The 10,350-nt window shown below is 35.8% G+C and overlaps 2 protein-coding genes across 2 annotated transcripts; one reads left to right on the forward strand and one right to left on the reverse strand.

Annotated features, from left to right (window-relative positions):
* The first annotated feature begins 4,451 nt into the window (after positions 1-4,451).
* LOC146167422 (uncharacterized) lies at positions 4,452-5,880 on the forward strand. The gene has a single exon (XM_083383303.1). The coding sequence runs from the start codon at positions 4,489-4,491 to the stop codon at positions 5,596-5,598; it is 1,110 nt and encodes a 369-aa protein (XP_083239429.1). The 5' UTR covers positions 4,452-4,488; the 3' UTR covers positions 5,599-5,880.
* Positions 4,561-9,832, reverse strand: LOC146167423 (adhesion G-protein coupled receptor G7-like). Its single transcript, XM_083383304.1, has 5 exons — positions 9,594-9,832; positions 9,064-9,208; positions 8,324-8,487; positions 7,085-7,255; positions 4,561-6,672 (listed from the first exon to the last, which is right to left on the reverse strand). The coding sequence occupies exons 1-5, from the start codon at positions 9,708-9,710 to the stop codon at positions 6,421-6,423; spliced, it is 849 nt and encodes a 282-aa protein (XP_083239430.1). The 5' UTR covers positions 9,711-9,832; the 3' UTR covers positions 4,561-6,420.
* Between the last annotated feature and the right edge of the window lie 518 nt (positions 9,833-10,350).

The following is a 10,350-nucleotide window of genomic DNA, read 5'->3' on the forward strand; positions in this document are numbered from 1 at the left end:
GACAAACTGTGAGCTGAAGTTAGACTAAAAAAATGCCTTTTTTAGTTTGGATATGCAAAAGTCTAACCTTAAACTTTTATTGGACAAATTAGGCGCAAAAAAAGATTAGCAATTCGTCATTTCCATCCCTTGACGGATGCACCGAAATCACCCAAAAAGTTCGAACAACGCGCAAAAACACATACATGGCCTTTAGTATGTTTTTAAAGTTAGATGGTAATCACGATTTAGAGAGTTTTTCGAAGATTATTTGCGCAAACAGTTAAAAGAATTGCGTTAACTAACTAGAAAAATAATTTACTGTTCTGTACGGATTCTGGATCCATTTTGTGAAGGCAAATAAGAGTCAAAAATTTACACGGCGCCTTTCACTCAAATAACCGTTTGAAATGGTTAAAATGTGGCATAACATATTTTATTATACGAACTATGTAAATCGTAATAGATACAGCGTTATGCATGTCAGTCGAAAACTTCGTTAATATGTTGCAAATTTTGCTATATGCCTACATATTGTTCTTCAACAGATGTTTATCGATTTTTTGTAAGAGCTAACAGCAACTAATCGAAAGTCATTGGTCTGGTGGCTTTTCGTCAAATAGTCAAACAATGGCAGTAATCGCAATAATGTAGATCATGTTACCTTTAGTTTTAGCTGAATACGGTAACCAAGGACTGAGAATCGGCGGTTTTGGAATTTTTTCATCGACTGGCAGAGAGACGTAAAACACAGCAATACTAAAAACAAACAAGATAGTTTGCTAAGGGATTTGGTTATTCATTGATAAGATATAGCCCAGTGTTTCTTAATCAGGTGAATGGTTCACCCCAGGGTGAATTAAATTTTGGCAGGGGTGAACCAACCGAAAAGGTTGGAGTAAGGTTGAACCGTCAGAAATGGATGATAGATCGCGAAACAACCCAAGTCATTTTGTGCTGTTTTATTAAGACCAGTTAGTTTTATCATATCATGAGACAAGGGTGGATGAAATCTGGAGATAGATGCTAGGGGTGAACTAAACTAAAAAAGTTTAAGAAGCACTGCTTTAGCCTACTACAAAAAAAAACTCGATATATATACATGGGCTCCCGCACGGAGGGGCAAGGGCGGGCACTTGCCCCCCCCCTGGAATTTCAAATGCGATTATTAGTATTATTTGTAAGTGTAATATGTTTCACTTATGAAGGGTAAAAATATTATACATTATTATACATCGCCCCCAGTTGCGTATCCAGGGGGGCGGGAGTTATTACCCCCTCTTTTTGTAAGTGATATTATTGATTTTTGTTCGTTTTTGTCATGGTTAACAAACTGCTAGAAGCGGCGTGCTTTTTAAGTAATTGGGTCACGCGTTTTAATCTAATGCAAAACCAAAATCGAGCGCAAACCGCCGTTTTTTGTCTTTTGTTTGGTCGACCGTAAACCCCGGATAGTTTTTTCCTTTCGTTATTTGTTTTGGTTGACTAATTGGCAAGTGTGTATTCGACAACTGACAACGCTAAGTCAAACTTTCTTTCTCTTTTTCTCGCTGAAGAACGTCGAGTTATACGCAGTATGTTACTCGATGTTCGGTCTCTTCGCTAATATCCGATGTTGGTGTAAACATCGACATTTGTTTAACTGAAGCAGATTCTTAAAAGGAGGTATAATGGTGACTGTCGCGTTTCAAAGTCTCCACTTTTATGTAATGATGGTTAACGCAAAATTATGCTTTTTAAGCATATTTTGAGATCACGTGCTAAGTGTGCAATGGACACTTATTTCCCCTCAAACGCAGCTTGTAATTTAGCGGACTTGCACACAGCTCGGCGCAATTGTTGCGCTAAACGTGGTATGATAACACCCGGGAAAACCGATCTTCGTGTAGTATTGCAGGTGGTCAAAGGCGTGGCTGTAATTTAGCGCTAGTTCCGTTCATGGAACTTGAAAACTGTGCTGCTGATAGTCGAATTATGTGTGATTCTACCACAATTAATCACACATATTTCCCGGTCTTTGTTTATTTTTTCGCCTGAAGTTAACGATTGCACACTGTGGTTTCGCAGCTGGCGCCTGACAGGATTGTTAACGACTTTTGCTGGACGTATTTGGCTGTTTCTGATTAGTTTTTTTTGTGACGTCTTGCAATCGCCATTCTATGACGTCATACTGTCACTGTTTTATGACGTCATTATTCATTAACGTCAGACGAAAAATAGGGGAATTCCGTAAGTTGAAAATTCATTACCCTCTTTTTGCTTTTCTGGTTGCGCCCCTGATTGCCTCCCCTGGAAAATTTTCTGCGGGCGCCCCTGAATATATACCCTAGAAAAAGTTGTGTCGTTGCAAGTTCACGAAGCTGGTGAAATTTCATGGCGAATTGCGTTACGGGATGTTGGGAAAGCATTCAACGCCAAAGATCTTTACCGAAAAGAGACTGGAGTGCAATCGGGCGTTGTACTTTGCATAATCCACCTATTGGGAAATTTGTGTAAAATAGGAAAAAATTAAAAATATTACTTTCCACAAAGTATATGCTTGCGATTGAAGCAAGCACGTGGCGACTCCATTTTGTTTTCTCCTTTTACAGTTACGCGTTTTATTTACGTTCCGGTCTGTTGCGCAAGAACACTGGCAAGGTTTGTAGGCTCATTGTTTAGCGATCTAGTTACGATCGACTTCGCAAACTACAGCAAAGTTGTACTGTACCTTGAGGACTTATACATATCTGCGATACTAGGTTTGCTTTTAATATCATACTATGTGTTGGTAGGTTTGTTTTGTGAGTACGAGTAGATGCACTAACTGTTTTTTGGTGAAATATTTCCGTCTGTTTAAGAGTAATTCTATTTGTCGACTGTCAGCTTCTATGCAGTTGTATAAAAGCCATGAAGCTTCGCCCAAACCGCTTACGCTTAACTGATGCTAGGGTTAAAGGTTATCAACGACTGGCGTTTCTTTTTATTTGGGCCCAAGTGAGAAAGACTTTCGTTTTGGAGGGACTAAAATGTATAACTGGTAGCAGTGCAGTTTACAGTGTTGTAAAGAAGCCATTTCAAAACGACCTGAGTACCAGTCAAGTCATTTGTCCAAGTCAAGTCTATTTGATTAAATAACAAGTCCCAGTCAAAGTCAAGTATAAGTAAAGTCATAATTAGAGAAAGTCAGCTTTAAGTCAAGTCATTGCCTTTAAAATCAAACGTTATGAGTCATACCTGTGCTAAAAATAAGAACGTGTCATATATAGCAAGCAAAATGTTTTATTTGCAATAATTGGGATATATAGCTTAATTTTATATAAAATTGCCTCATGTAAACACTTCAATTCAACCCAAGTCATTTGTCAGAACGACTTAAGTCAAGTGAAGTCATTTGTCGGAAAGAGTTAAGTCAAGTCATTGTGCCCAAAATAATTAAGTCAAGTAGCATGTGGTCATAAAGCCGACTTTAAGGCCCGTATATTCGATTGTCGGATATTTGTATTAAGCTTCCTAATTTTGTTATATCTATTTTTAGTCCTATTGACTAATTTCCCTGGTTTTGGACTCGTTTGAAAGATTTAGAACTCGATTGAAATTACACTGAAACCCATTTACATTGTCCAAACATAATTATTGCAAGTAATGACTAACCCATGAGTCACCAAACTACGGCACGTTATCCAGATCCAGCCCGCGGCCTATTTCCTTGATGAAGATGAAGTACAATTGAAATGTTGTCGAATGCAATTTGAAACTAAATTATGATGAAATATAAAACTGTACAAAAATTTATTAAGGCCCATTACAGTTGTTATTATTGATAGTTAATCATTTTTCCTCCCTATAACAATAATTAAGTTAATAAATTTCGACAACGTTTTTTTTTTATCTGGCCCACAGTTACAAACCATAACCGTTTTACTACCATAACTGCCGCAGCAACCTAACATTGCATGTTGTCAGAATTTCTTATTTTCTTCCAATAATTAAGTCTAGCTCTGCTTTCAGTGAATATAGCTGCGCATCAAATCACGTCTCGTAGTCGTGGGTATAGCGATCGAAAAGTTAATTGTTTTCTACCGCTTTGGAGTTAAATGACATTGGGCAAAGGAAAATGTTGGAAAATAGATGAATATAATCCACATTAAGGTAGCAGATTGCATAACGGAGAAAGGGAATTATGGAGAACAAACATGCAACGAGTTTTTTTGCGACACGATATCTTGCAAAAAACAGGACGTGAATCAATTGCTTAAATGGTCATTGCCTACACCATGATAACCAGCATATTGTTAGCTGTATAGTAAAGAAAGTATACATTAGGGGCACTGGAGAACTCTTAAAGCGGTAACAATCCGAGGAAATGCGGTTTGATTTAAACAAAATCGCAGTTACAATAATACACACCGTTAGTGAATACCAATGCGGTGTTTGGAGATAATTTGTCCAACCCCCGCTGTTTGCCGATGCTTAGATTGGATTGCGTTAAAAGATTTAAGCTAATATCTGTTTTTCAGGTGTAGCAATATGTCAAATCACCAACTACGTCTCGAACTAACAGATTTGAAAACACAGAGCCATGGTATATTACTAAGTAGTTTTGTTACGGCGACAATAGAATGTTCATCACAAGAACGTCAACGCGTTTGTGAAGAGTCCTATTGTGAAGAAAAAACTGAATCGGATCAAAGTATAACTCAAATGGAGAACAGAAGCCAAACAACTTCAAAAAGGAAAAAGAAACTTTACAAACTTACAACGAAAAATAAAAAAATTAATAACAAACGAAAAAACTCAGAGTTTCGATGTCAAATTTGCGAAAAGTGCTTTAAAGACCACCGCCGTCTCAATATACATTTGTCCACGTTTCATTTTAAAAAACACGAATGCAAGGTTTGCGGGAAACGGTTTGGATCAATTTGCAATCTCACTTTTCATACGAGAACTCACACTGGTGAAAAACCTTATGAGTGCAAGAAATGTGGAAAATGTTTTAACCAGGCAGCAAATCTTAAAACGCATGAAAAATACCATACCGGAGAAAAACCCTTTAAATGCAAAACTTGTGCAAAATGCTTCGCCAGTGCAGAAAGTCTTAAGATACATGAAAGAACTCACACTGGATTGAAACCTTTTAAATGCAAGAATTGTGAAAAATGGTTTAGCCATGTATCAACTCTTAAAACGCATGAAAGACAACATACTGGTGAAAAACCCTACAAATGTAAAGTGTGTGAAAAATGTTTCCGCCAGGCAGCACATCTTCAAATACACGAACGAACTCATACGGGAGAGAAACCCTACAAATGCAAAGTTTGCGGAAAGAAATTTAGTCAGAAAGGACATGTGAAAATACATGGACGAACTCATACTGCCGAAAAAAAGATTTACAGATGCAAAGTTTGTGAAAAATGCTTTAGCGGTGGAGGAAATCTTAAACTTCATGAAAACACTCACACTAGAGAAACAAAACACGAATGCAAAGTCTGCGGAAAAGTTTTAAGTTGGGCAAGAAATCTTATAATTCATGAACGAACTCACACTGGCGAAAGACCTTACAAATGTAAAGTTTGTGGAAAATGTTTTGTCAGGACAGGGAATCTTAAAGTTCATGAAAAAAATCACGCTTGGCTATAAACATTATGGAAAATTTAATGCAACTTAACTATTATACCTTGGTATTAAGAAATGTAAATATCACGTGATCGTTTAATTCTTCAATTAAAAACGAATAAATATATTGTGGTTTAGTATTAGTAGCTAAAACAGGTCTGAAAATTTATTTTGTAGATGCATTTATTAATTTTATCTGATTTAATGCTTGTTTTAAGTATAAAAGACAGAAGTTTAAATGTTTTAATATTTTATATATAATAAAAGTAAATATGTGTTTACTTTTTAATTTGTTGTTCTGCGACAAAAGAGATGCGCTATATTTTGGTATTTATGTTCAATAATAATTATTTGGTTAAAAAAGATTGGTTGTCAAACAAACAACAACCTTCACGTAATGAATCGGTTTGTGAAGGCCAAAATAACGTTAACGAAATTAAGAGTACTAATAAAGGTTAAAATCTATCAACAAACACAAATGCCAACAAAACAGAAATTCCAATGTCACACCATCGAATGTTGTTCAAAAAGCGTTACCATTTATGTAAGGTCGGTGGAAAACTATTTGGATCCATTATCATATTGAACATTCACAAAATAACTCATCCCGAAAATAAACCCCTAAACATGTCAAGTTTGTAGAAATTGTTTTTTCAGTTAGGAAGTTTTTAAACACATGAAAGGAATCACACGCAGGAAGCTGTTAGTTGAAAGAGATTCGTGACATTATTTTACATATAATCATTTATCATTTTTCTGCGTCTATTAAAGCGAGGAAAATTCACCAACGAAAACACCATTTTACAGTGTCCATATAATATGGTATGAAGTTAATGTTTAGATCTTTTACATACGAGAAGTTGAAGCATTCTCGTTGACAGATTCGCCTGGGCAAAGCTTTTCTGACACTGTGATGGCTGTTGAGCTACCAGGGTTTGGTTGACTGGATGAGTAGTGGGTAGCTGTAGTGATGTCGGATGACCCGAATCTAAGACCCACGGTTTGAATTACTCGGCGAAAGCAGCTTGTAACCGGTTGCCACCAAAAGTCGAACATGTCCTTGCGTTTCACACAAAGAATGTAAAAGACGACTATACCCTGACAAACAATGTAAAAAACGGATATACTTAATTTAATATAACCTGGAATCACATATTTATTTCAATTTTAAATTTAATGTCTTTTAATCGTTTACTGACCAATAATAATGGGACATGTTAGCAATGGTAAATACCTGAAATCTTTATGAGGCCAATAGGATAAACCATTTTTAACGTAAAAAAATTGTTCCGTAATTAAGACACGAAAATTTCACAACAAGCTAGTTTTTTCTGGCTTTATCTTACTTACATGAAAATAACTTAAAATCGGACTCTTTAAATAACAAAGCTGTCGGTAAAGGGAACTGCAACTTTAATTGAGTCTTCATTGCAATGAATTTAGACTCTACAGGGTATATCTGGTCCAAGTTATCTTACAATCCCTAAGATTACTCAAAATGATATCTTACCTGGAATGCATTAAAGATGGAAAATATCCAGCTCAGGATGAGATTATAAGTTGGGTCGGTTGACAAGAGCATTAAGAATCCAAAAATCCAGGTTATTCCAAGTGTAAAGGACAAAGTCACAGCTCTGACAACGTTTTTGCCACGATCTTCCTTGGAAGCAGTCGACTGAATCTGTAAGAAATACGACTTAGTTTTCCAAGGGCTCAACATGCATTTTTATTATTTTGGATTTTTCTTTAGAGTGTTTCTTAAACTGAATGCCGACTATTAGATTGAATTTGTGTAAGTCGGGCTTAATGACATTCCTGTATATTTGTGTAAATTCTGGCCTTTTCATCTAGTTTAAGATGCATTGATTAGGTCGAAACAGAATTTGCACTTCTCACGCGAAGTAGTCGTTATTTCTATACACAGCAGTCGTTATTTCTATACAGTTGTGTAACGAAAATCTTTGACAATTTTAAACTCGTGCTGAAAGTGTGATTCAACTTTATTCCGCTTAGGTGTAACACCTCAATTTAGGGTCATAAGTAGGGGTAGGTCATTTTTTAGGGACCCAAACTTGCGAATGAATTCAACAAAACTGAACAACTGAACGTAAATATCTCAATTAGATAAGAACCAATGTAACAACGAGCACTTTTGTGATTAATCCTTTCCTAGAAAAGTTAACATTGTATTTGTGCTTATTACGCTAACCCAGTTGTTATCAAAACGTGTATATATTCCTGGGACCAAATTTTAAATCATCCCAAAAATTTGTAAATGGAATGAAATCGTGGTATGCCCCACTTTTCTTGAGACTGTAAAACAACAATCGAATTTTTAATAGGTTAATATTGTGCCTCGCTAGATGCGTAAAAAAGCAAATATTAAACGGATTTACCACAAATACAGTTACTGTATGGCCGAGAAAAGTGTCAGGTAATCTAAACAATAAAGTCAAAACAGATATGTCACTTCAAAAAGTCACGTTATACGTAAAAAGAGCTTGAAATTATGCATAATGTAAAAAACAAAACGGAGTTAGGCGACAAAAATTGCAGTTTGTGCAAGTCAGAGATATATAGTTTCAGAAATAAAACAGATTTTCCCACTAGGTCCGTGGCCCAATTGAAAACTTGCTCTATTGACCCTTTGGTTAAGAAGCGTTGTTCCGAGTATTTAGTTTGGTTACGCCAAATTCCTATAAGCACCTATTCTCGGCAGTCCCAAATCTAACAAAAGAGAACATCCTACCGCCTTTCTCTTGCAAGAAATCTCCCTTATTACGAGCACAAGCACCCCAAGGTTGTGGAGCAAGATCAGTCCAATGATGAGGAGAAATCCAAAGTAGAGGGAGTATCCCTTGATCCAGCACATGTTCTCGGCACGGTAAGTTGAAGAAAGAAACGCCGGGTCATCTGTGAAAGGAAACACTCTTTACGCTAATGCTTAAGAAAACACTGCGAATTACAGTTTACACATTCTAGATTGTTTGCTTTCAATTTAGTAGAAATGCCTTTACGGTTCTCTCCAAAACTAACCAGACGAAATACGAACGCTTTTGCACTAATGCACCTAATCATTTTCTTTAACTGCAAAAAAATAAGCGCTAAAATGTTAATAGGCCTTTTTCGGACTGCAGCTTTTAGGCTTTCCAAAGGCTTACATTTGGTGACAGCCACTATTTCATCTACAATACCAATATGTGTTCAAAAACATATTGATATTATTAGCACTGTATTTTTTAGAGATTGTTCGTAATTTGGACATACTATTTCGATCCCTAAAATCTCATTTAAAAACGTACCTTTGATCACCCTCAAACAAACTATGTCTTCATAAAGCTTTTTTATAATAATTGCCACTCATGGTTTGACCTAAAATATCTTTAATAATAAACGAAATAAACTATGTTTTCCACCAAGATTTTTTAAAAAGTGTTTAAGATTTCTTTTCCGTATACCAAATATCTTGCAAACCAACATTTTGTTTACCTTTTACGCAGAGGTTTTTGTTTTGCTGTTGCTTGTCAAAGTATAGGTGTGTGAGACAAAGGTTGCATCCAACAATTACAATAGGAAGTCCATAGGAAAACAAACTCGCCTTTAAAATGTAGTTACCAGAAGTGGAATTGACAAGCTGCATCAAGTAAAAGCCAATATTTTGATTCTGTTTTTAATCCAAGTGATAAATAAGTTCTACTGGTTTACAAACCTATTTCTAGTGGTTTAAACTTTTTCCAGTCAAGGTTGCTTGTTAATAAATCTTAGTGTACTTGTTGGATGGAATATACTTATTAAGACATTGATATGTCGCCTGTCCGAAAATCTTGCTAATGTTCATTGTCCCAGACACTAATATAAATTGTGTGCTGCCGTAACAAATGACTACCATAATAAACTTACAGTGAGACAAAGTGCTTAAAGCTGTAAAATTAAATGCGCATTATGCCTAATATCTCTATAAAATTCAACTTGTTCAAGTTTCCTTTAACCCTAAACAAAACAAATGGAAATTGTTTTACATTGGTAAAGGACTTGTAAAGCTTGTTGCTGTAGACTGCCATCCAAAGCCAGGCCGTAAGAAAGCTGAATTGCATCAAGGCACAGATCGTCGTACAAGCCTCATTGTGTTCAACCATTTCAATGCCAAAAAGAAATAAAATATAGGCAACTGTTAGGTTGAAGTAAATGTGCAGCTGGATCTGGTTGGTGACTTTCTTGCGAAGTTCTCTGCAAAATTGGAAAACGCAGTTTATTGAGTTATATATGACAACGCAATGAAATAGGTAAACCCCCATTATGGGAATATTTTTTCCCGACCATTGGTAAATTAAGCGGAATAATTTTTATAACAGACGCTCAAACTCATGATGATCATATTTGCATATAAATTAACAACAGTCCTTAAAAAATACTTGTACCGAAGTAACGCTACATACGAAACGTAACTAACTTGTTTATGAGATACAGCACCACAGTTGCACAGAAACCAAGTATTGAGAGTGCGCAACCCACGTCACTGACTGCTGCGAGGGCTACATCTGCCGGAACCTCGATTTTAGACTGAAACAAAAAAAAATTATTAAGATGTTATCAGATATTAAACGTAGAAGTTCAATGAGTTGGAAAATCAAGGCTATAGTTTTTAAATGTTCGCTAGTGTTTAGCAGAAATATTGCTTTGATTTCTTAATTGAAAATACTTAAAAGTATGTCTAACTTTTAATGTAAATTTTATTTCTAAATCGTACCACTAAAAGAGCAAAGTTGGTTAGATGAT

This window comes from Ascidiella aspersa, chromosome 1 (genome assembly GCF_963924565.1).
Source record: "Ascidiella aspersa chromosome 1, kaAscAspe10.2, whole genome shotgun sequence".
Classification (NCBI taxonomy): Eukaryota; Metazoa; Chordata; class Ascidiacea; order Phlebobranchia; family Ascidiidae; genus Ascidiella; species Ascidiella aspersa.